Source organism: Hakea prostrata, chromosome 4 (genome assembly GCF_041222555.1).
Source record: "Hakea prostrata isolate BN-2017 chromosome 4, UWA_Hpros_2, whole genome shotgun sequence".
NCBI classification, from domain to species: Eukaryota; Viridiplantae; Streptophyta; class Magnoliopsida; order Proteales; family Proteaceae; genus Hakea; species Hakea prostrata.
The window spans coordinates 46543280-46570447 of NC_142603.1; the positions used below are offsets into that span (position 1 = coordinate 46543280).

Genomic DNA, 27168 nt, shown 5'->3' on the forward strand with positions numbered 1-27168 from the left:
TCGCATTCCGGTTGAACATCCGAGCCATTTAGTCATGGATGATTCTGATTGCCAGCCTCTGCAACCAGGCATCTGGTTTGTTTTCTTTCCTGTCATAATCATCCAAAATTTTTCACAATGTTGATGAGTAAAGAACTTACAAAAGCATCTGATGCAGGTACTACAAGATTATTGATGAAGCTGATCACATACTTTTTGTTGTGAATCGGGAGAGAGCAGGAGTGAAATTTGATTTGGTATATGACAGTATCTTTGAGCACTGTAGAAAGCATGTTTTCAGAAACAAACCAAACATACCCAATCAAACACACCAGTAGCATAAAATGCTTTCTGATTGTATACCTGAAACAAAATCAGACAAATATACATTCTTTCCTCTGCCTCCCTTCCTCTCTTACACCTGATGTAAATGCTGTTTTCCATCTATTGTTATTCCAAAGATTTCCCTTCTGGTGCAAAAGCCAGTTAATATCTTCATGACAGTTCTTGGTTTGTATTATATACAACTTGTTGATAAAATTCAACTTGAGTATTAAGCTTTGATCAGCATGCATGATTCATGGTTCCTGCCAAATTATTAGATATTGAAATCAGGCACTGGGTCAATCTCCATTCCCCATTAGGGAAGATTGATTACAACTCAGATCAACTGATCCACCTGCATTCTTTTACTATGGTTTTATTCTTACAAAGCACGATTGTCTGCATCTGCCTTGTACAAAACATCAAGGAATCAAAGGTAAAACATCAAGCAAACGGACGAGCCATTATATTGGTTCTTCAGGAACTGTGCATTTTGAAGCTAGAAGAAGGAAATTTTCATAATACTACATTTCACAAAGATGGGAATTTTCTTGAAAAGATGTTGGCAGTGAATAGTATAAATGCTAAGGGCAAGGGGGTGACATACTGTATCATATTTATGGTTGCTGACAGTTGATCCCTCTATCAATGTCATTCAAATAAATTAAACCTGAGTTAGCTCACATTTAGGATTTTGTTGGCAAAATTTCTCTTTCCTATACTTATTATTATTATTATTTTCTTTTGTTTTTTTGTAAAGTACTTAGTTTTATTTATCTTTAAAAAACTTTATTTTTTATTCCCTTGTAAAAAAATTCACGTCTAATTCCCCCCCCCCCCCCCCTGAAAAAATGAATTATTTATCTATCTTTCTCATTTGATATTGCAAAATAATCATATTACCTCTTATTTTCTCTTTTAATTGATGAAATGATTTCTTATCCTTTTATCTGTTTCTCATTTTTCTCCCATCAATATCTTCCTCTTTTATGGAATCCATTGGATTTTTTTTTTTTTTTTTTTTTTTTTTTTTTTTTCTCTTTTTTTTTTTTTTTTTTTTTTTTTTTTTTTTTTTTCCCCCCTCTAAGGAAAAACAAAGAAAGGAGGAAAATAGAACTAACCAATTTAATAGATTTTTATAGAAAAGGGTGAAAATAAAAATAAAAATTCACATCTAATCGATTTGATAGATTCCCATAAAAGACAGGAAAAAAAGAGAGAAAAAACCACTGATAATAAGATTCCTATAAAAGAAAGAGAAAAGAAAATAAAACAAATATTAAGCAAAGAGAGAAGAAATCATTGTAAAGAATATTATATATATATATATATATATATAAAGGTAGTTTAGTTATTTTGAAAAATCATAGAAGAAGGTGAGTTAATAATTCATTTTATTGAGGGAATCAAAGATGATTTTTTTTTTAAGAGAATAAGAATAAATAGAGATTAAATATAAATGAAATATAGAAATTTGCTTGTCTTGCAAGAGAAAGTAAAGATACCTACAATTTTTCAAACAAAAAAAAAATACTCTTGTAATAAATGACCCATATGATTCATAAAGTACATAAATTTCATACTGTATTTAGTAAAAATATATTTTACATCTAATATTCATTTACTTATTAAAATCAAGGGAATTGATGAAAATAAAGTGAAATTTGATGGCCAAATATAGAATGAACAGAGTTTAATCATATAATCACATAAACTATTAAATATAAATGACTATGAAAGTTTTTCCTCACCTTCCCATAAATTCTCCTTGCAACCAAAAGAAACCTAGAGAAATTTCAACAGAGTACCTCAAATTGGCGTATAATATTTTAGGTAAATTAATTTTTTTTTATTTTAAATATTTTCAACGTTACCCATCCTACCACATTTGAAAATTGTTTACTTCTGTGGACAAATGGTGTAGGGAAAAGATATGCGTTCATTCCCTCCTTTTTTTTTCTCTTCTTCACTTAGAAGGTGTGAAGGGACAAATGTTCGAATCCAAGATCTTCTTGGTTTTACTGTCTCTATATAGAAAGCTGCCAGCACTGTGCCAGAAGCACATCTACCGCACAACCCAATCAACCATTGGGACATGTATAGTACACCTAGCAATGGGATACACTACGCTTTCTGTAGACAGCCCAACCCTCCAGATTTGGCATATCTCCCTAGCAGGGAGGAAGAATATTGCAAAGTGTGTCCTGATAAGAAAATTTGGATACATGAAGAATGTAAGATATCATTTATGCAAGCTACTGCAAATGTAATCCACACCTGACCAAAACTAAGAGCCAATACAAACAGAAACCCACTTGAATATAATACAATTAGTTATAATTTACATTCTAATACACTATAACCTACCTGTTTAATTCACCTATGGTACATCCGCCAATGTCTTTCAATGACTAGCAGAAATGCTACACCATCTCCGGTATAAGCTTGGATTGTACAGTATTACAAAGGGAAGAGGAAAGACTACTCCCATCTTTTGGCAGAAATCTGGAACACCGATCCCCCAAAATCTGAAAAGCTTAAGAAAGCCTAATCTTTTGGAAACATTTTGACTTGTGCATGTGTCCTGACCCCAGATGCTGTGTCGCCATCTCAGGAAAAAATGATTGAAGTAAAAACACAGCACCATTTAGGATAATCTGCTGGGAGTGCATTTTCAAATATATGCCAATGAGCTTCGATCAAGGTCAGGCAATGGTCGACCCCTGGTTGGAGTTGGGGGTCTTTGAATGTTGAGCTCCTGCAGAAACACAGAATGTAAGGGGTTAAGTAATGAACTGAGTCCTGACTGGTGGTTTCAATATGTGAATTGCATGAATTCCTGAAAATCTTTACCTGCATCCATGTATCATCTAAGACACGCTCTGGAGATGACTCAGGTGACTGAAGGGGAGGTGGCAATGGATGTATCAATTTTGGAACCACAACCAGTCCCCTACCAACTACCAGTATAGCGCCAGCATTATTTGCAGTTCCTGATGCAGTCACCAATTTGCCATGAAAATATAGTAGGCCAAGAGAAAACAGAGAAGAGCTTCAAACTTCATTAGCTTACCACAATAGTTGGTAGCAGAAAATAGAGTGATAAGATGACCCTGGGCGAACCGCTCAAAACCATCCATGACACACTCATGTGCTCTAATAATAAGCTGCAATTTGTTTTTCTTGCAAAAGTCCATGACCCGATCAGGCTGCCACCAATTGTAAGAAAATTATATTGAATGTAGTAAATATTAGCACAGAAGACCAGTCCATTTTTCTTATTTCTATTAATACATCAATGAAGGAACACATGTAAACACCATCAGCAAAAATTGGGCTCCAAAGGTCTTTGCGGGTAGAAAGCAATGAAAGCATAAAGGCAGCATTGAATAGGTAAGTTCCAAATGGAGGAGATTCATACCCCAAAAGTGACAAGTCCTGGGCCTCTAGCATTTGGCCTCAAACCCTCCATACTATCATTTTCAGTAGGATCAGACCTGCAAATAACACCAACAGAAGTTGTAGCAAGACAAATACATAAAACACAAACATGAAAGTAGATGCAAGGGTGAGCTGAATCAAGATATACCATAGAAGGTCCATGAGAATGATGGATCCTGCATCCATTGTAATGGGCCTTTCCAATTTCTCTATTTGTTCAACACTGCTTATTGATCTCCCAATGCCACCATGCATGCAAATAATTTTCTTCTCAATAAGTGCAGCAAGTGGGAGAAAGTTAAAAAGCTGATTGAACCGAGTCCACGCCCAGATCCCATCATTCTCGCCCTACAAATGCAACTTTTTTGAGTAACAACAGAATTCAATTTTTTACTAAAAGGAATGGAAGTCTCAATAGTACCATCCTCTCCATGCATTCCATACGAAAACCAAAGAGTGAATTAATGTCAGCAGCCTCATGGTTTCCTCGGATTAAATGTACATTCTCAGGATAAGCAATCTGCTCAGTCAAAACAATGAGTCAATCAAATGTAGCAGCACTAACATTTTAGTTGATTCACTTTAAGCAGAGGTATACCTTGAGAGCTAGAAGCAAGGTTATTGTTTCCAGGCTGTGCTGTCCACGATCAACATAATCCCCTAGAAATAGATAGTCAATATATCTGCGAAAGTTGATATTCACAGGTTAGAACACAACCTACAGGCTATACAAAATCAAGGCCGGCTTAAATTTTACGAAAATGAGGCAGACACCTAAGTATTCTAACTGTTAGAACATAAGCGTAAGATCCTGATCAAAAACAGAATCGATCTGGATGATCTGGTAGATAGAGTAGTTTACATTTCTTTTATTGTTTTTTCTTTATTGGGATCAGATTTACTAGGATTGTTTTTCTTGTAAGATTCCCACATTGGGAAGATTTAATTTGTTCTATATTTGGTAAGTCTTAAGTATAAATAAAGCTCCTAATGTGTCTTTCAGACACAAGTTAGGATTCATTCAATTCTTTTAACATGGTATCAGAGCCAACTCTAATCCATTACTAAGAACCCACCCACCTTCCGCCGCCTGGTTCTAGCCTCAAAAAGAAAGAAAAAAAGGAGAGAGTCGCAGGAAGCATAACCTACCTCCACCATGTTTTGAGCACCACCATCGCCTCACCACAACACTGCCACAGCACCCATCCGAGCTTCTCTGGTTCTTCCGCCACAGTTGCCAGACTTTGCAACCTTTTTTTCTCCATTGCCCAAGCCTCCATCTTCCATCTATCCCTGTTTTTTGGGCGTCACTTCTCTCAAACACCATCAAACTCTGGTTTTTTGTTTTTTCCATCGCCCTTCTCATTCTTTAAAGCACCATCGCCTCTATCCATCGCACTCTGGTTCTGTTTTTCCCTTCCTTTTCTTCTTTTTCTCCATCACAGCCTAGTAACAGAAGTCCTTTTCTTCTAGTCGTTTTTCAATAATCGACAACCTACAGAAATCTCTTTTTCCCTAATTGAAAGGGAACCTACAGAAAAAAACTAGAGTCAATGAATAAGACCTAACCAAAACCAACCATCCCAACTAGACAAACCCATAACTCCACTCCACCAGACATGACGTCTTCTCTAGCACAGACTTCCAGTGTGAGTGTAGCTTCTGTTGTTGTTCCTTTTGCTGATCCACAATCCTCCATAGGTATTTTTGGCTGTCACAATGACAATTCAACTTATCCCTTCTGAATAATTGACTCTGGGGAAACTGACCACATGACTGGTTCATCTTCCTTTTTTCATATTTATTCATGTGCCCCTTTGACTCAAGTTGTTTGAACAGCTGATGGGTCACTTTCTCCTATTTCTGGGTAGGGACCCACTATATGTTCACCATCTATTACCCTATCTTCTATTTTGCATGTTCCTAAGTTTTCGGCTGACCTTTTATTTGTTAGTAGCCTTACTCGTCATATGAATTACAAAATAACACTTTTTTCTTTCTCACACTGTGTTTCAGGACCTAGAAATGTGGCATACAATTGGTAGTGGTAGATAGAAAGGGGCTCTACTTATTGGATGGGCCTCCATCAGCTCTTTCTATGGCCTTTAGTTCCACTTCTCCTGCATTTTTTACCTTATTGCAATGGCATAATCGCCTTGGTCACGTTCCTTTACCCATTTTGTCTAAGTTGTTTCCTAATTTAGTCAAAAGGTGTAATTTTAATGATTTTCATTGTGAGTCTTACGTTTTAGCTAAACAGACTAGACATGTTTACCCTATTCCAGACCATCGAAGTCATGTTCCTTTTTCAATTATTCATTTTGATGTGTGGGGTCCTTCTTGGGCCATGTCTTTGTCTGGTCATAAATGGTTTGTTACTTTTATTAACTGTTACACTAGGATCACATAGATTTACTTGACAAGTGTCGTTTTCTCATGTTTCCAAACTTTTCATAATATGGTTAAGGATTCAACTTGGGGCCACAGTAAAAATCTTTTGCACAGATAATGGGACTAAGTACATAAGTGAAGCATTCCCCTTTTACCTTGCTCACCATGGCATCATAAACCAAACTAGTTGCGTCGACACTCCAACTCAAAATAGAGTTGCCAAATGCAAGAATAGACATCTACTTAAGGTATAGCATGTTCATTATGTTTACTATGCATGTGCCTCCTCGATTTTGGGGTGATGGAGTTCTTACTACAGCATATCTAATTAACCAAATGCCTTCCCACGGTCTTAGACCAGTGCTGCCTCCTTGAGGTTTTTTTAGGGACAACAGCCTTTACAGTACCACCTAAGCTTTTTAGTTGTGTTGCCTTTGTCCAAAACCACCATGTCCTTAAGTTGGATCCTCGTGGGTTAAAGTCAATTTTCTTGGGTAATCCTCCTACATAGATGGGGTATAATTGTTATTGTCTTGGTTCTCGCCATTTCCTAATCTCTATAGATGTTTTGGTTTAGGAATAGGTTCTTTTTCCCCCTACACCTCTTCAGGTGGAGAGTCTTAGTAAAGAGGTTCCAGCAATGATTCCTCTTTTCGATATTTCTCTTGAAATTCCTGCAAATGATCCTCCTTTGAAAGATGGAGAAACCAAACATGAACAGTTGGTGGATGATCAGCAAGGGAGCCTAAACCTTTGAAGACCTATCAAAGAAAGTCGCGAGCGACTCCTTCTTGTTGAGACTATCAATTTTGGTAGAATGGCTTGAATGAATTAATGTGATTCCCGAGCTCTTTATTTATATTGATATGAAGAATACAAAAGTTACATAAATACCCTTACTTAGGCAACAAGAAAAATAATAAACTAAACAAGTAAAAAAAACTGAACCAACCAACACTTCTGAACCGAGCCACTTGGAAGCTTTGGTTCCTAGTCCTAAAGAATCCATTCCTCCAAATGGTTCGTTCCTAGTCCTAAAGAATCCGTTCCTCTAGGTGAGTCTGTCTCTAACCCTTCTTTTGATCCTACTTTAGACCTACCAATTGCTAAATGTCAAGAAAGCAACCAGGAACTTGCACCAAACATCCTATTTTCCAATTATGTTCCATATCAATCCCTTTCCCCAGAATTTCAAAGTTTCATTTATTCTTCGTCCTCTACTGCGTCCTTGGAACACTTCCATAAGGCCATTATCTCTCATGGCTCAAAGCCAAGCAAGCAAGCTACCTTGTTCACCAAATGTGAGCTTTGCACACAAAACAATATCATGGGAATCTGGTGACTTGCCTAGCAAGAAAGTGATATTGTTGGGTGCAACCACCATATGCATTGGCCCACCATCACCTAGCACAACCGACCCCCGCCATAGATGGGACTGTTGAGAGGTACAAGGCAAGATGGGTGGCCAAAGGCTTCACTCATGCTTACAACATTAACTACAAGGAGACATTTTCCCTTTGTTGTACATCGCATTCACTATAATCCATTATACTATTCTCTCATATCTTATATAATAAAAAGTCTAATATTACAATAGTTAAATGTCAAGAATGCTTGTAGGTCCTACATAAAAAGTCGCAAGAAGACCAAGAGGAGGTGTACATGGATGAGTCATCTAGGTATTCTACTGCCAAGACTTATAAGAAAGTATGCAAGTTGAAGAGATTAGGCATTAGAGTATGAGACTTGAGTCAAGCACTTATCTCTTTCGATTTTGTTGTTTTATTTTTATTTTGACACAATAGCGTAGTTTGGAAGGTTCCATAAGGCCATGATCTCTAATGGCTATAAGCAAAGCAATGCATACCACACTTTGTTCACCAAAGGAGATGGTTCCCACACTACAATACTCTAGTATATGTAAATGATATTGTGATCACAAGCACTAGCAAGGATGATACTATGGTATGCCACCACCATATGCATTAGCACCACCACACCTAGCAAAGCCTCTTCCGTATCCCTGACTCCTTGTTCTCATTACCCTCTGGATGCAACTATTCTTGCACTTGGTGATGATGCGACCTAAAGAGGTGCAGCTTGCGAGTACCTCAACAACCATCCGCATAACATGTCATGGGATGAATATGTAAATTGGCATGACAAAATGATCATAGCGGCACACTTTGGCTAGAGAGGAGATGGATCGACCAAGGCACAATACAATGATGGAGGTGGAGCCACCATAGCACATCAGGCAGCAGCATAGCTTAGGTTATTCTTCTTTCATATTCTACACCTGTATAGTTATACTTGTTGTACATCATATATACTTAACTACTTGGTTAGTTAGTTGTCTTTTTCTTGCAAATAAATGAAGATCACTGAGTTGTCTTGCATTTTTGCACATTTACATTGGCTTAAAATCATGTCCCAGACTTCTAGTTTTGCCCTTATAAAGCTGTGCATGTGCTGATCAGGAACACTACTTTAGGTGACGTTTAGGCTATAATAGCACTCTCAATGTGTTTATTGGCTTCAAATTAGGCTAGACACAAAAAACCAATCAAAAATGACCTCAAATACCCCGAAATTGGGGGGCAAAATCCCACGAAACCTTCCCAAATGTTGTCGACATTTTGGCAACATTTCGAGGTTTTGGTGGTTTTGCCAAGTACCTTTGTTGCACCCTGTCCAATGACCCCTCAGCTCAACCTGCCTACTTTTCACCCCTAGTATATCCATGTATATAATTTTTTAATTTATCTATAAACGTGTAAGATAGTTATGGTTAGCAAATACCATTTTTATGTTGACTCCCATCTTAGCTTGTGTACATGCATGCAAAAACCATAAAAACTTCATCAACCCAAACCTGTAACTTACGTTATATCTCCCGCAGTTGAAGGAAATCCATACTCATCAAATAAGCGCATCAAGTCACCAAACTGTCCATGAAGATCGCCAAATATTTTAATTGGAGCCTTTAACTGCAAAACTGTTGGCTCCTGCATGAAGATTTGCTCAGCTGCATAACAAAGCTCACCCACTTCATAGGAGTTCAAAAAGAATTTCCTATTAGCAGGAGCTTTCCAGTTCCGTGGCCTGAGCAATGTTGAAATAATCTGGGGAGAACAAAAAAGTAAAAATATATACTGAATGAAACACCCTTACAAATTAAAGAAAACATAAAGTTAGAAATTAATGCTTGCCTTCTTATGCAAGCCTTGGGGCGACTTCTGTCTGAAGAACTTTTTATATGATGGATCACCATCTAAAGGGATCATCCGTCGGCTCTCATTTTCAAACTGATCCAATGACAGCTGCCTTATCAGTCCCCCCAAGTTGCCAACAGTCTCTTTGGCAACCACAACCTGTAACATTAGATTATGGACACTTAACTTTAAGTTGACAGAAACCTACTCATATAAAAGGGAAAGAAATAACACATACAGCTCGAGAGTGAAGGCGAACATCTCCCTCGCCATCACTACCATCTGTAGAGGTTTCAGGAACATGGCAGCTGTGATCTGACACAGATGTTTCTTCTGTAGGGTTGGTAGAGGCTGCCTTCATAGCTTCCCAGACAGCACTGACGGCTTCAGCTTCAGCTGCTGAAGCCTCCGCAAGCCTCTCCATAGATTTCTTGTCCATGCTGCCACAGATGATAACTGTCACTTTTTGTAAGATTGAACTTTGAGTTGAAAATAGATGAAAATCAAATACAGTGAGTAGAAGAATATAGACCTTGTGCCACCAGGCAAAGACGGTTCCAGTCTTCCATCTGAAGGCATCAAATAAGAACTTGAGCATGACTGATTAATTTGAGAATTTGCCATTGAAGACACTCTCCCAGAAGTTAATATAGGTGAGCTGAGGTCAGACTGATCAAGTGAATTTTCAGCGACAAGGAGGTCATCAAATAGCACATCTGCACAACAAAACCTAAAGATGTAAGATCATGAAAGAGTAGATGACAAGAACTACAAATACAACTGACAAGGGAATATGGAGAATCTGTCAAATGGATTTTGGCCAGAGATTGTTAGATGATAAAAGTTCAATGTTAATGTCAACACAAGGAAAAGAACCAAAAAAAAAAAATCTGCAATTATAAGTTGATTTAATTATTCTCAAACATTTACCTTCCAAAATTATAACTACAGGACTACTAAAATTTGCAGTATAACGATGACAATTGCCACAAATCCATCAACTTATGGACTTCGTTTTCTTCCAGTGGATTCATTGCAGCTGATGTATAACCTCAGACAATGAATATAATGATAGCTTGTTGATAAACCAAAAAAATCAGTTTTTTCACATGGACTAGCTGTAGCAGACATATAATCTCAGAATATAAATATAATGATCTCTTGTTGATGAAAAACAAGAAGCCTAACATTGTCATATTTTGTTTAAATTATTTGCACTCTTAGGCTTGGTTTGACAACTCTTGTAGTGTTTTACTACAAGAAGCAGCAAAAATACTTCCTCATGTTACTGCTCCAAGGAACAGTTTTAATGGTGTTTACTAAACTTAGAAATGTTCTAGCATCAGAAACTTGTTTTAGAGAAGTTTCTAGCATCAGCAGATGTTCGATAAAACCCATTTCGGAAAACCCTTCTGAATTGTTACTAAAATTAGAAATTGCCATTGAGAACTTTTAACCATTAATCATCTTTGCATTTCCTGTAGACATGCAATATCTTAGAAACCCATTACAGTTCGATAAACACTAAACTAATTCAACTTATCCATGACTATAACTAGTAGTATCGCCCAATTTTAATAGTTTGGTAACATTGCAATACAGTTGTAATTTCCATTTTTGTTTAAGTCAATATTCTTAGCCTCAAGGATATCTCTGACTTTTTTTCCTTTTCATCTGAATCTACAATATCTTTCTTTATTTTACCTTTTATCCTCCACTTGAATTGCTCTACTAAATAATTTATGACATACTCCACAGAAGGTTATGAGAAAGGCCCTTAGACATTGAGGCACTAAAAGAATAGGTGATATTCATAACACGCTGAGAATGTTTAATGCTTATTTTCCAGCTTGAGGGGGGAGTTTTAGAATATAAGCTAGAGGGATAAAATTTCTCAGTTTCCTACCTAGATTTCCCATTTTCAGCTAGTTGAAACTTGAGTTTCCCTTGAATTTTTTTCTATGGATTTAGTGTGTAAGGGCCTAGCTGTTGTAGTTGATTTTGATGTAGTCATCTTAAAAGTTGGTCTAGAAATTTACAAAACCAGATTTAGGGTACATAAAACATCAGTAGATGGGTAAAACATTTGGTCAAACAACAATCTTAAGGGCAGTGAAAAATCAGAATTGCATAAGATCTATCTGAACTGTTAGTAGACTACGGACCAAAACACAGCCCTTAAAAGAATGCGATAAATTGGATCCACAGCTGCTGGGTATGCAGCCAAGAACAGAGTTTCAGACTTGCTACAAATTTAAGTCTCTGAAAGGGACAATTGCCCCTAAAATTTTCAGTTAAATCTTCAGGTATTGAGGAGAACAGTTAAAAGGCAATCTGGTTTGAATTTCTCCTATTACCTAGTTCCCAAAATCTCAATAAAACATAAAGATTTGAACTCAAGACCAATCCTATAGTTTAGAAACATGCTTAACCACTATACCAAGCAATTAGCTTGCATTATGTTCTTAAGTCATTCCCCAATTAGTAACCAAGCTAAATTGATTGATCACTTTGACCAAACAACCAGATGGTTTGGTCACCAGATAAGAAAAGATTGGAACAACATCTGGCTAGGTATAACAGAGGATATATCAAAATCATAGAAACAAACAATCAGCATTTACAATTTCAACTTTAGATAACCCCAATATCAGGTACTTTAAACATAATCTGCGGTTATACAGTCACTACCTCCTTTAAGACCACCATAAATATATATCTGGGTCCCCACTGATGCAGCTGCATGGCGGCAACGGTACATAATCTCGGGCACAGGATCATGTTCAACTTGGGGCTTGCTCGTGCGGGAGTTAGTTACGATCCCGTTTCTATCCAACCATACTCCAGCAGCAGTATCCAAGACTGAGAAAGGGAGGGGAGATGGAAAATAATGAGATATCTGTTACATACAACCAGGTCGATAACTAAAACCTAAAACACTCATAATTACCTGCAATAGCTGCTTCACCATCTACTGTCCGTCCACCCCTAAGAACACCTCCAGTGACATGTAACCGAGCACCAACAAAGACCTATTGAAGAGAGATGCCACGCATGTTGGTAAGGAAACTCTTGGAAAATAACCTAACTACTAAAAAGCAGAAGATGATAATATAGAGAAAATAGTGCCCCCCCCCCCCCCCCCAAGCAACCAAAAAAAAAGTTTGTACCACCGAAGGTGGTGGTCTAGTGGTCCCAAGCTCACTCCCTTGCAGTTTGGTAGTCCCCATGTCCCAGGTTCGAATCCCCTCCACCCATCTATTTCTCACATTGGGTAGTTGTGTGCTCTTTGACCTAGGCATGGGATCACTACCGGCTTCTGTGGACTATCTAGGCCTTTGGTGGGGCTACACTGACGGGGCCAATGCTTACGTTGGTAGTTCATAAGACTAACGCTTGCACAGGACAAACTCAAAAGTCCAAACATTGTGTAGTTGGGGGCGCAAGGTCACCACCAAAAAAAAAAAAGGTTGTGACAGCATCAAACCCCAAACATCTAAAGGAAGTTGTGCTTCTCAAATTATGTAACTGTAAACAATTCCAAGATCTATAACCAATAACGATAGAGACAAGAAGAAACAGAGACTGAAGAGAGAATAACTGATGGCCAGGGTTGGTTGATAGAATCTATATACTATCATACCACCACCATGGTAGAAGATCTCGCTCTCGAGAGAGATCTCGCCACCTTGAAAAGAGATCTCGATCATCTCGGTGGCTCGGCGAGTATACAATTTTGCGGTGGCCCTCTCGGTGGGTTTAGGGTCCCAATTGGGTTGAAACTTGGTATTTGCTTTTTATGCCTTTGAACCGTTGGGGCCTTGGTTTGTCGAACACCCTTGTGTTTCTGTCTACCCTGTGGAACCGAATGTAGTGGTTAGGTGCTGTTTACAACATTTAATATAGAACCTTTAAAGCATATAAATGGCAAGTATATCAAATGCTTCAACTAACTTATGTTATTAAACTTCATCCATATGAGTATCACAATCTCAATTTTCAAGAATAATAATTATACAACCATTAGAGTTCTATATAGTCATTAAATCATAAATTCATAAGACAAGTAGAGAATGATTGATCTTCCTTGTTGTAGATGTGTTAAGGTTGGTGAAATTCACCAAATCCACAAAAAGGCAAATTGAGAGTTCCGGTCCGGGCGGATTGGCGGATTGGCGAGATATGGCGAGATCTCGGCGAGTATCCCTCGGCCATCTCGTCTCGCCAAGGTGAAAAAACGAGATATCTCGCGAGATCTCCCACCATGACCACCACCACATAAATCTAAAATAAATTGAAATAAAATTACAAAAGGAAATATAACAGAAATATAATTCTTAACTCTAACCTAATTAACCTAAAGGTTTATAGGAAACTGACTTATACTAGGACGCTAATAACTAAAGACCAAAACAATAACGAAACCACAATAGGCAAACCCCCCCCCCCTATTGTATTACCATTTTATCTCTCATTATCTCTAACAATAACCAATATAATGTGCAAGGAAAATCTCTGCTACTCGAAATCTTGGCATCTAGCTATCACTTACCGCAGCGTGTTGGTACCTCGGTGAAGGAGACACACCAGGTGCAAGAGTCCATTCCCACTGACCATTCCTATGCATGAGTAGGCCATAAGCATCTGCCAGTGGCTGTAAATGCACATTCAGATAATTATTAACAGGAAAAGACCCAACTTAAACAAGCATGAGCTATAACCAATTTTACATAAAAGACTTAGAACTTTAAGATGTCACTTCATCTGGAAGTAATAACATAATTCTCCATTGAGAAATTTAAATTGTTAAGAAAGGACACGAGTTAAAACAAATGACAACATCCTAGCACTTTGACAAGCCAATAACAGAAAACATCCAAATATTTCAAGGAGAAGAATGTCCTTTCTGGGAACTGTCAAGAACGTTGGCAGTGTAAGGGATCCCAATCAATTAATTTTTCAATGTTCCATACTTAATTGTCTCCACTTCTGAGTGTCCTTCCTCCGATCAAGTAGGTTCCTCCACCTCCATGGTTCCTTTAACACTCCTGGCAATTGGCACAGCAGGTATTGGTGGGTATTTAAAGAACATGAGGGTCACATCATGCCAGTCTTCTGTCATCACACTGGTATCTCTAACTCAATTGTGTTTTCACAAATAAAACATCATCAAACTAGGAAGTCAAGCATGCAACCAAAATCAAAATATAGTAATATATGCAAAGATTGCTTTATGCAGTATCCATGAAATACACCAGCAGCAGACCATTTCCATCACCAAAGAGCATAAGATCATACCATGCCTGAAGAATCTCTTCCACCACAGAGCAAGAACATGCCATCTGAGCGAGCACTTGCTGTTGCATACCTGCCAAATGGTCCAACATTTCAATGAAACGCAAAATAATCTGGTACACAGGAATGAATCATCTCCACAAATTCAGAAGATTTAAGAAATCCCTATGATTAGTTTAAGTGCAGTCTTGCCCTATAGTGCACAGGAGAAACACATTGAGTCTCAATTAAAGCACTAGAACCACTGAACAAGTTTTATAATAATTTCTATTTTTTATTTTTTTTTTTTTTTTTTGGTTGGGGGGGTGTCAGGGGCAGAGGCAGGGGAGGAGGATAGTTTGCCTCCTAATCATTTCAATTAACATTTCCATTATCAGAATTCTAACTAAAGTAGCATTAGGTACAACAGAGAACTAGTGCAAACATCAAGCTTGGGCTCATCAGTCATGTTACCTTTTTCACTTTCCAAGAAGAAGCCCATACATTATGGCACCCACTACCTAAGCACTCTGGTAAATTATAAACTTTTTCACTGTCGAGTGTAAGTATAATAGAACTCACATCCTAGCAGAAGGTCTCTCGCCTTCAGGGTTCAGTTGTTGCCATCTATATGGTTTCTGTGCAGTATCCAATACCCAAGCATCTGATAACGCCCTCTTGCCTAGTTGAAGGGGAAAAAAAATTCAAATCGTTAAACTGTCTCACATAAAAACAAGGTTTAAAGCATCAAAATCTGGTATTGTATTGGAAACGTGATTTCTAAAAGATGTATTGAATCATGCAACATGCACTAAGAAATGCATGGAAATGGTCAAAAATGCATGGGTGTGAATTCATATAGTTGATGCAAAGATTTGAGTAGATGTAACCTAATCTAAGATATGCATGGAAAAAGGTCAAAAAATGCATCAATGTGTGAATATATGTAGTTGATGCAAGGATTCAAGTAGTTGTAACCTAATCTAAGATAAATCTACAGCTTACCTTTTCCCAACCAACTTTGTACGTCATTACAGAACCATAAATTCTCAATATTTGTTGAAATGGTGACAGTTAGGATCACTTCTTTTACATTAAATGATGGAAAATATTCACCATCTCATCCTTTTTTAATTAATAAGAAGAATATGTTTTAACAAAACAAGGCTATTTCAGGTGAATCAACAAAACAAGATTATTATAGCATTAAGGCATTTTGGTATCATCCATTTATTCATCCTAAAAACAAAAAGGCATTTTGGTCAACAAAGTTATATTTCTAATGTTTCCAGTCTTCAGTTAACATTTTGGATTTAAGCACAAATTATTTTGGCAAGAAGGGGCAATACAGTTAAATATTGAAAGTTGATGGATGAAAACGGAATTACACATTACCTTAGAGCAGCTACGTGTAAAAAGAAATGGTCAAGTCCTAGCTTAGTATCTCCCAAATCTACTGAGTTACAGCAAAAAAGAAAATTAAACTTTACATAGTAACTCCCAAATCTACTAAAAATGACATTATCCTGGGGAGATTACTTGTCAACCAAGCAATAAGAAAAATAGAAAGTAACCAAAACAGAAAGCAACTAAAATAGAAACCTAAGCTAATATATAAAGTGATATTCTAACAATCCCCTCAAGCTGGAGCATACAAATCAAAGGCTCCAACTTGAACTAACAGGAACATATATTAAAGCTTCATCTTCTTGAACACAAGTAGCAATAGCAGATGCCAATAAACAATAAGAGAACGTCACCCAGGAGATAATCAAAAGGCAACTTCAATAGACAATCTTTCATGTCTGACAAACCCTTCAACAACAAGAATAATTGGTAGTGATGAAGATGAGACATATCCATAAGTAGAGCTCCATCTTCTTTAACACAAGTAGCAACAGAAGATACCGATAAACATGGAGAGAACTTCTCCCAGGAGATAATCAAAAAGCAACTTAAGTAGACAATCCTTCATGTCTGACGAACCATTCAACGACAAGAATAATAGGCGGTGATGAAGATGAGCCATATCCATAAGTAGCAGCAAAAATTACATCAAGGGCACTATCTTTTGATGAAGATGAGCCATATCCATAAATGGAAGCAACAATTACATCAAGGGCACTATCCAAATAATGCCTATAGTAGGGAGGAATCTCCACAAAAGAAGACAAGATGTGCAGCCTAAAGTCACATATAAGCTCTTCACAAGCAGGCAAGTAATAGTTAAAAGCATGGGTAGGTAAAAAACAATATAAATACTACGGACCAAGTAGGTAGACAAATGATAGTATAGGTAATTGTAGACCAAGTAAGTAGGTAAAAGGTATTATAGGTTACTACAGACCAAATAGATAAATAAAAGGTAGTATGGGTTACTATGGACCAAGTAGGTAGATAAAAGATAACCAAGTTGATAAGTGTTGTTGTGGAATAAAATACCATCTTAGGAGGATAAAAGATCTTCACAAATAATACTCTTCAAAAGACTTTAGTAGATACAAACTAAGGCTCCAATCTCCCCCTCACGTGAGCATTACACGTGGACAAATAATGACAACAAATTACCAATATGTCAAAGTTTGCACTGAGGAACTACTTAGGTATTTAAAGGAACCATGTTACTTAGTGAATCTAAGTACAAAAACTTCCAATTACTATAGTAGAACATTGAACCATCTACATCAACTCAAACAAGGCAGTAGCAAAAGTAGTAAACCACTTAATAGCAAGGGAAGCACCCACCAATATCAGAGGAAGAGTCCTTCCGTCTTTAGTTCCTTCAAATGTCGGTGTCCCTCTATAGGCTTATCAGTAAAGACATAAGTTGGCAGAACGTATTGTGGATAACATAGTTCCTTCTGTTGATACTAGCGGCTCTCCTACAGTGGAGATTGAAAATGGTCCTACAAAAGTTCCCTCTTTATCCTCTCCACCAGCAGATTCTTCTAGTGGAGATCCTACTCCTACTTCAGATGATTTACCATTGCCTTAATAAAAAGGTACTCGTATTTGCACTTTACGTTCTAATATTGTTTACCCTGTTTCTAATGTATATATTTCTCATCTATCTCCCAACTTTCATTATCTTGCCCTTTCTCTATCTACCATTCGTATTCCAACCCATCATAATAAGGCTTTTTAAAACCCTCGTTAGAAAGCTGTTATGGATGCTTTACAGTGTGTCATACATGGTCTTTGGTAGACTTGCCCTTGGAAAATGTGGTCCGTTGTCGGTGGATATATACTGTTAAGTATCATTCTAATGGTAAGGTTGAATGGCTGAAGGCTCGTTTGGTGGCTAAAGGCTATACATAAACAAATGGTGTGGACTACTTTGAGACTTTTTCTCCCACGGCTAGACTTAAATATGTCCGTGTATTGATATTTTAGCTTTTAATTATGATTGGCGTATCTTGTAGCTTGACATAAAGAATGTTTTCTTGTATGGTGACCTCAATGAAAAGGTTTATATAGAGCAACCCCTAGGGTATGTTGTTTAAGGGGAGGATAGTGTGTGCTTATAGGCTTAATAAAGCCATCTATGAACTCAAATAGTCTCCACGGGCTTGGTTTGAGAAGTTCAGCAACACAAAGGAATCCTTTGGATTTATCCAATGTTATTCTGATCACTCTATTTTTGTTAAACGATAGGATGCTAATGTTGTCATTATGGCAATTTATGTTGACAACATTATTCTTTCAAGCAATAATATTGGGGCTATTGATACAGTCAAGGCACACTTACAGAAGTACTTCCAAACCAAAGATTTGTGTAATTTGCAATATTTCCTGGGAAACGATGTAAATCATAGTAAACGAGGAGTTGATCTATCACAAAGGAAGTATGTGTTGGATTTTTTGATAGAAACTGGCATGCTTCCATGTAAACCTACTGACATTCCCTGGATCCTCAGCTGAAGCTATGACTATGATGGTGACTTGTTGGATGATGTCCATCATTACAAAAGTCTTATTAGGAAGCTTATTTATCTCGCCGTTACTTGTCCTGATATTTCTTATTATGTTGGTGTGTTTAGTCAGTCTAAGCAGTCTCCTAAGAAGGCTCATTAGGATGCTACAATGAGAGTACTTCAGTATCTCAAGAGTGCACCCGAGAAAGGGCTCATCTATCGACCAAATTGGAGTATGGATTTGGTCGTGTTTTCAGATGCAGATTAGGCATGATCTTCATCTGATCGTCGATCTACTACAAGTTATTGTATATTTCTTGTTGGAAATCTTGTGACTTAAAGGAGTAAGAAGCAGTTCATTGTTGGCCAATCTAGTACTAAAGAAAAATATAGAGCCATGGCCCACACGGCTGCCGAGTTAATATGGCTTCACTCCTTGTTGGAGGAAATGGATTTCCAATCTCTACCCCTATGAAGAGGTTCTGTGATAATCAGGCTGCTACTTATGTCGCTAGTAACCCTATAATCCATGAGAGGATGAAGCATATCAAGGTAAACTGTCCCTTTGTTCATGATGCAGTCAAGAAGAAACTGATCAAGACTCCTTTTGGGGGTTCTGCTGATCAGCTAGCTGACGTATTTACTAAAGCTCTATTCAGGCCTAATTTTCAGTCTATTTATTGCAAGTTGGGCATGGGAGACTTGTATGCTCCAGCTTAAGGGGGAGTGTTGAAGAATACGTAGGAGCACCAAGGCTGCTGCCTTGTTGCACAAGCATGCCTTGATGGTTGTTTCCTTTTTTTAGATATGCTGCTTTACTTTTTTTTTGGTATAGGAATTTTAGTACATAAGTTTTGGGAGTTTTTGTAAGCATAGTTTTTATTTTCTGTTAGTTACTAATTTCTTAACTTTCTTTTTTTTTGTAGTTTCTATGTTGGACAGATTTTAGGAGTTAGGAGACTAGAAAATTATGTACATGAGTTGTACTATTTATTTCCTTTTTAGAGGACAAGTTTCTTGGGTCTCAAGTTATATGCTTAGCACTTAAATTCCATAAATAAAGGAAGCCTGCGATTCTAACTTTACTTCGCTAGAATCGCAGGCCTTTGTGTGATTCTTCTCTCATCTTCTTCCTCTTCTTCGTCTTTGTTCTTCTCCTTCTTCTAGCACTGTTTTTGATTCATTAAAGCTCATTTTCGAACATACCTAAAATATAAATCTAAATTAAAATAGAAAGTGATATTCTAACAATCCCTCCATGCCAAAACCAATGCCCAAAAAACTCATATCACAAAAAGAGGAAGGCCCACCAAAGCAATAAAAGTATAAATATGCAAGCTAAATCTCAATTTGGAAATCATTTAAGCAACCCAGGTTCCAAAAAATCTAGCTTAGACAGCCTATGGGTCCACCCAAATGAGTCAGAATTAGAACCAATGGCAAACTTATAACCAAAATTAAAGAACATTTGCAACAACAATTTTTCAAGGGGCCATTGGTAAATAAGAAAGCAATGGGTCATGAACAAACTAGATTTACAGATGGGTGTTATACTCAGAAGAAGCAAACTCTTAATGGCATGAAAGGTATGGGTACTAACTAAAGGTAGTGTAGTAGCATTAAATAAGTTCAAAAGGAAGAGGTTAAGTTAAAGAGGCAACATAAATGTCTTCTTCCTCTTGGCAATTACCCGACCAGCAAAATCATATCTAACAATCTTCAACCTATGTTACCAAGAACCACGGGAGGAGCATTGATTTGGATTGGTGACAACCACCAAAAACTTCTCAACATTTTGCAACCAGCCTCAACCTACCCCAAAAAAACGAAAAAATAAGTCATCTTCAACTTATGTTCCTAAATTCCTAATAACCAAAGAAATCATAATCCACCATCAGCAACTTCTCCGCAACTTGCAAGAGATCAACAAAGATGTTAAGAGTATATCACGAGGGAAAAAGAAGAAGAAAAAAATCTCTTAGGATTAGCGCCAGGAACTAATCCCAAGACTAATTCCAGGTGTTGTTTCTTGTCCTTTCGATATTTATTCTCCTTTTTTTTATGTTATTTCCTCATGTATCACTTATTCTAATATGAGACCTACAAAAATAAGATTGGCTGGTTTCAAGTCCTTCACAATTAATGTGATGTCTCTCCCATGGCATGAGATCTAGCGAGATACCTCGCTTTTTAAGAAGGCGAAACAAGTCAAGGGCAAGATCCCACATCTCGCTTGAGATCCCGCCATATCTCACTATATATCACTAGATCTCTCCCCAGATTTTGTCATATCTAGCTAAAACTCTCAATTTTCATTTGATTTACGGATTCCAGCTGGATTTTCACTTGTAACTACACTTGAAACATCTACAACACCAAAGGAAGATCAATCATTCTCTACTTGTATTATGAACTTATGAGTTATGACTTATATAGAACTCCTAATGGTTGTACAATTTTATTATTCTATTCTCGAGAGTCGAGATTGTGATACTCATACGGATGGAATTTGATGACATTTAAGTCATTTGATGTATTGGATACACTTGTTTCTCATTATATGCCTTAAAGGTTCTATATTAGATGTTGTATAACCTAGCATTTCCCAATCCTATAACATTTCGATTTCACACTATGAGTTCACTTAAAGAAATACTTAAGGTTATTTTCTCACAAATCCAAGGCCACCAGTGTGTTCAAAAGGCCTTAAATACAAGCTAAATACCAAGTTTCAGCCTACGCGAGACCCTAAAACCCACTAAGATGGGCCACCGAGTTGACACAAAAAAAAAAACCCACATCTCGACTGAGATGTCAGTTTTCCAGGGTAACAAAATCTTCTACCCATGGTCTCTCCCATATTTCCTCCTACTTCTCCTTTTTCTCTCTTTATTTTTCTATGTTTCTTAACATGGTATTAGAGATTTTACCCAAAAAAAAAAAAAAAAGAAGAGAAGAAGAAGAAGAAGAAAAAAACACGGTATCAGAGCTGAAGCACTAAGGAGTCTCCATCCTCTGCGCTAGGAGAAGTCAGGCTCTCAACAACCGATCCACAGAATCAGTATTTAGTCTGGAACTTATCTCAGCAGAAGAGCAGAAATCAGATTTGAAGAATCAGATAAATCTTCAACAAAGCATAAAACCCATCAAAACTAAAACGAAACTGGAAAGCTTAAAAACAACTCTCAACTGTCAAATGGTCAATGCTCTGATACTATGTAAACAATCTGGGAAGAGTAGAGAGCATCGTAAGAAAAGAATTGTTCAATATAATGCTTGTCGGACCATATTGGCCAACAGATCTAATTATATTAAATCAAAATAAAACTAAAGAAGGAATACAACTCTTACCTATCTAAGCCTAAAGTCTAAACAAGAAACCTACTGACACAGAAACTGACTAAAGACATAAAACATTAAGTGAACCACAATAGGGGACTTCCCCTATAATGTTAACTTGGGCAGGTAAATTATTGGTCCAGATACCAAGTTCAGTCTTCTTCACCAACACCACTTGCAACACTGTCTCAATGCATACTGTTCACCAAAAAGGAACTTCTTGATTATCTAATCTCTTCTAAGGATACAAATCCAAATATTTCTGGTTTTGCTTGTCCTAAAGAAATTCTGCTACCCAGGCTTTTGTGTTAGTTGCTGAACTAAATAGATCTAGAAATTGGTCTTGAAGAGACCTGCCCAGGCACCACTTAACAATCCAACTGTAAGTTCTGTACCAAGCTTAGTCCCAACCTAGGGGAAAATATGCATGTCCTCTATATCACTCATCTTTAGAATATTAAATGACTCTCAAGATCAGACTGGTGATAAAGATCAGATGACAGATCTGATAAATAGACCATGAGGAAGAAATTTGTTAAATGTGTTTCAAAATAAACATTGAATTGCTTGTTTCTTGCCACTAAAAGCCCATCAAAATACTCTTGAAATTTCACCTCATCAGAATAGATCTTCAAATAGGAACCCAAACATGATGATGTCCAAGCATATAACCTTCACAAAGGCTTTATCAACTTACAAATGATGCCAATACAAGCATTAGCATTCACAAACCAATTTCAATGTGCAAACCAAAAAATGGAAGTGCCTAGACCAACTCCAACATCCAACTTATGAAAGGCATTAATAATTTGAACCTACCTCTCTGCCAAAATTTTGATCAAACTGTCAAAATGTTCATCTGAGGCAAATTCAGCTCCTGGACACGAGACACAACTGAAAAGAACATCTTCATAGGATGGGACAATCAGTAAGAACTATAATAATTTTCAACTGGACCCCACAATCTCACATATGTTTCCACCCATATACCTTATAAAAAGGATGATAATACACCACGTATCGTTAGCTCAACTCCAAAAAGAATTGTCAATTGTAAAAGGGCGAACCCGGTGCCAAAGGCTTCTGCACAAAGTAGAATCCGCACAGTTTTCCTATGCAATCTTCAAGATATAAAAAAAAATACTCAAAAATGAACGTGTTTGCTAACTTTCCAAGTGGAGAAATGTCTACCAGGGAAAACATTGGATAATTCTTATACTTGGGCAATGAAATTCAGTAGAAAAAACAAATCTTATCGACCGAGGACGGGCACCAACAATAGACTATATATGGTGGCAATAAATGTTTAGACACAATAAAGGAAGTTCATGAAACTAAAGCATGAAGAGGAACAATAAGGAACAGTTTGTTTGCAGATGTAGGGTGGGAAAAATAAACATGTAGCACTGGGACCCATATGTAGTGGGGTGGGAGAATAGGAAAGGTTTGTGGAAAAGTTTCAAATGTGGGTTCCACTTTTGTTGTTTCCCTTACTTTTCCAAAAAGTCTTACTAAATATGTGGGACTTTAAAAAGGGATGGGGCGGGAAAAGTAGCATGCTATATTAACAAACAAGCTTACTTAATTTAAGAAAGTTTGTCTACCAACTTTTCCATCCCATTGAACCAAACAAGCCATACTTTGGGATTTCATGAAAAGTTGACTTTTTCCCACATCACTTCAAATTCAGCAAATGAACGATGTCTAAGGAAAGTTTAAAAACTAAAGCTAGGATTCATGGCATAGTACAAAATTCCCTCAAAACATGGGAAATTTTGCATTTCGAAAAGGTTGAAATAGAACCTATGGACACCGAAACAAAATCACAGGTTTCGCTGGAAAGTTTAAAAACTAAAGCTAGGATTCATGGCATAGTACAAAATTCCCTCAAAACATGGGAAATTTTGCATTTTGAAGGTCGAAACAGAACCTAAACAAAATCACAGGTTTCCAGCGAAACCTGTGAAATTTCGTTGACACTACTCAAAACTTGTGAAACATGCAAAACCTAGTCGAAACTTGAGTTAGCCGATTCAACCAGGTGATTTTTTTCACTTGTTTGTATAAAAAATCTATGAAATACGAAACCCAGGCGGAACCTCAAGTTTTGAAGTCAATTCTTTCAATCGAATGGCTCTAACAACTAAGGTGGGAATCCAATTGTATTGAGGTTCAGTGATAAAAAATAAAATAAAAAAAACCTTTGTTTCCCCTCTAATTTCAACCTTGGTGAGCCCATTTCAGGTGATTTTAATCCATTTCAAGGTTTTTTGAGGTTTTCTACAAGGTAATCGAAATAATCCCAAATTTTTTTTTTTCTTTGTTTCATGCTCAAATGATTTTGGATTCTTTTAAATTTAACATATGTCGTCCCTAGTAGTTAGATCCACAAATGTATGTTGTTAGCTTTAAGTTTTGAAGTGTGCTAGTATTTATTTATTTTTCTGAGTTTTAAAATTACCTAAAAAATTATATTTTTCAAAAAATAACTTAAATGTACTTGATGTATTATTTTATAGTGTATTTGTCGGATACCTCTCTATGTATACTATGACTCTAAATGACATATCTACATTGATTTTTTTCCTTCTACAAAATGCATGTGCCAATATGTTCTTTATGCTTTAGTTAGTTTATATGCAAAGTCCCTGTCATATGAAAAGTGCCAAGTTTCCACAAGGTTTCTCAAAGTATCAAACTAAAATTCCCATTTTTACAGGTTGAAACTTGGACCATGATTCTTGGTGAGGACAATCCTATTAGACCTCAGGAAAATTGACACCCAAAGCTTAAATCTCATCCTTAGAGTCTCTAAGTCTCCCACCAACAATACACGATCATATCTATCCTCTACAACAGAGGAAAAGTAGGAAACCAAAAGAAATAAGGAAAAGAAGCACAGCATTGTAGTGTAAGGAACTCACCATCATTACCACAGACAGTCACCAGATATCGTTGGGCAACCAAATCCAGAGAGTGGCCATAGCGAGGTCCAGGACCTGGGCCTTGAACGACAACCCTTTATCAAAGCCAAAGAAAAATAGAATTTTATAATAGTACAAAGGTACTGAATCTAGGAAAGAAACAGGCAAATGAAGGAAGCTTGTATAAAACCTGTGCCATTTATGTTTATCATTGGTCAAGTCGAGCACATAAAGATCATCCGTGGAGTGCCCAGCAGGACCAATGCCACCCTAATAAAACAGCAGCACTCAGTAAAGAAGAAAAAGGTTGAAACCAACTTAAATGAAATATATTTTAGTAAACTTAACTAAACGCAGGTTCATGTAGTTTTTCTTCTTTCACCTGAAAAACAACCATGGTACCAACAGCAGTAGCGGCATGAGCAGCCCTTGAAGAAGGCGGATCTCCAGCGGGTTGAAGCCTGCAAAATTATTGTCATAAAATTTAAAACAAAAATTAGCCCACATTCATGTGATTCTTAGAATCAATCTGGTGAACAAAAAAACAAATGAACTAGTCGAAAGAGCTCACTACCTAGTCCATTTCCTGGTGAGTACATCATAAGAATGAACAGAGTTGTTTACACCCGCCAATCCTGCAAAATCAATGGTCACAAGAAGAAAATTACTTATCTAACTAATAAACAATCAAGCAAGTCTTTGAAGCTAAGAGGAATGAATAGTGAGACAAGCAGATAACTGATTCCGGGAATAGCCGAGGAAGTGCCGCCTTCAATTGCGGTGGCGCCACCAAAGAGGATGAGTCGAGGCCCCTGAGTTTTGGTGGCGGCGACGGCAGTAAGGGTGTGGGCACAGCGTGGGCCGGGTGCGTCTTCATCGGTGTCCCAGCTTGTATCCAAGACATGGTAGGTAGGAGCTGGGTGTAGCCACGGCTTTGACCCCATCAAACCAGGAGATATTAGAAGAGAGAAAGAAGAGCTGCAGGGTAGCAGAAATGGAAAGGAGAACGAGAGCAAGAAAGTCGGGGAAAAAGAGAGAAAAATTGCTGGGGCCCGGGATCTGCTCTGAATGCACTGAGCACTGATCCGAACCCCTTCTGCTTTTCACTTTGTTCTCTTTGCTGTTTTGGTGATTGATTGAATCTAAATTCGAAGTGGGTTCTCAATTATTGTCTCCCTCCCAGAAACTGTTGATTGAGAAACATAAACCGAAAGGAAGAGAGAGAATAAAGTAAATCAAGATTCTAACGGGTTCTTTCGCTCTCTTCAATTATAGTCTGATTTGTCGTAAAAACCCAGAAACTGTTGATTGAGAAACATAAACCGAAAGGAAGAGAGAGAAGAAACCAAATCAAAGGTTTTTTTTTTTCTCAAATACTACTTCGTCTCCACAGACACCTTCAACTCATTCACACGTAAGAGTCAATCAAAGACTTCTGGGTTTTTCGACAACCAATCCAATCTGCAACTCTCTTCTCCGAGTCCCAATAATCTTCCTTCTATTTTGGCTTTTTCAATTCCTTTCGTTCTACTTTGCAATCTCTCTCTTTAGAATTGACGATATCTCCTCGGAAATCAACCAAAGTGTCAAATGCTTTACTTGTAAGGAATAAATCAAACAATTCGGCAAAACCCACTTCAGTCGATCAATTTTCTCTCCTTCTTAGCATCTTCCTTCCCATTTTTTACTCATTTTTTCATGCTAGAACGTGACCAAGTAAAGAAGAAAAACTATGCCCAACTAAGCAGTCCATTTAAAATGGAATAGAGAAGAAGTGGCGGCTATTGTTTATCAGCTTTCAAATCTAATTTTTCAGACATACCAATTGCTCCACTACTAATATGGGCTAAAAGGATCTTTCTTTTAGAATTGAAGATCCCCAGGAACGATTTATGTGCACCATGACTACTCTTTTGGACAATGTTTGAGTATCGGTCTGTATCATATCATATCATATTGGTATCAGTATCTCTAATCTTTTGTTTTTCCAAATGCTCTCTCACATCTTTTAATGTATAGGCTGATACGTGCCGATGCAAAGCGATACACACCGATACATTGCGATATGATACAATACACAATGATAAATACCGATAAGTATCGATCCAGCTTAAAAGAGGGAAAAATACTAGTCTCATGACGAGTTGCATTCTCTTAAGTTTCTTACTATTTGTGTAGATAGTAGACTAACTTGCCCATTAACATTGAATCTTGTATATGGGGATAAATTTCTTGGATTTACATACCTCCAAAATTTAGGGGAACTAAAAGTTTAGATTGAAGAATATGTTATGTAGAAGACTATAGTAGAGATGGTCTTCAGTGCACATATTGGAAAATAAGGATTTATTCTCAAAATACGTATTA

At 37.2% G+C, this 27168-nt stretch overlaps 2 protein-coding genes across 2 annotated transcripts; one reads left to right on the plus strand and one right to left on the minus strand.

Annotated features, from left to right (window-relative positions):
• Positions 1-1117, plus strand: LOC149019163 (uncharacterized; the record flags this gene model as incomplete). The annotated part of the gene is given in 2 exon segments (XM_089154487.1): positions 1-75; positions 158-1117. Coding segments are annotated over 2 exon segments (235 nt in total), but the record flags the coding sequence as incomplete, so codon positions are not given.
• Positions 1118-2673: 1556 nt separating this feature from the next.
• On the minus strand, positions 2674-26626 carry LOC149019164 (serine/threonine-protein phosphatase BSL1-like). Its single transcript, XM_089153220.1, has 21 exons — positions 25541-26626; positions 25376-25436; positions 25184-25262; positions 24992-25071; positions 24802-24896; positions 15207-15306; positions 14649-14718; positions 13903-14004; positions 12301-12382; positions 12042-12212; positions 9883-10066; positions 9589-9790; positions 9348-9509; positions 9022-9260; positions 4343-4427; positions 4166-4264; positions 3893-4092; positions 3725-3800; positions 3377-3512; positions 3157-3296; positions 2674-3061 (listed from the first exon to the last, which is right to left on the minus strand). Exons 1-21 carry the CDS (start codon positions 25743-25745, stop codon positions 2978-2980), a joined length of 2652 nt encoding a protein of 883 aa, XP_089009346.1. The 5' UTR covers positions 25746-26626; the 3' UTR covers positions 2674-2977.
• Between the last annotated feature and the right edge of the window lie 542 nt (positions 26627-27168).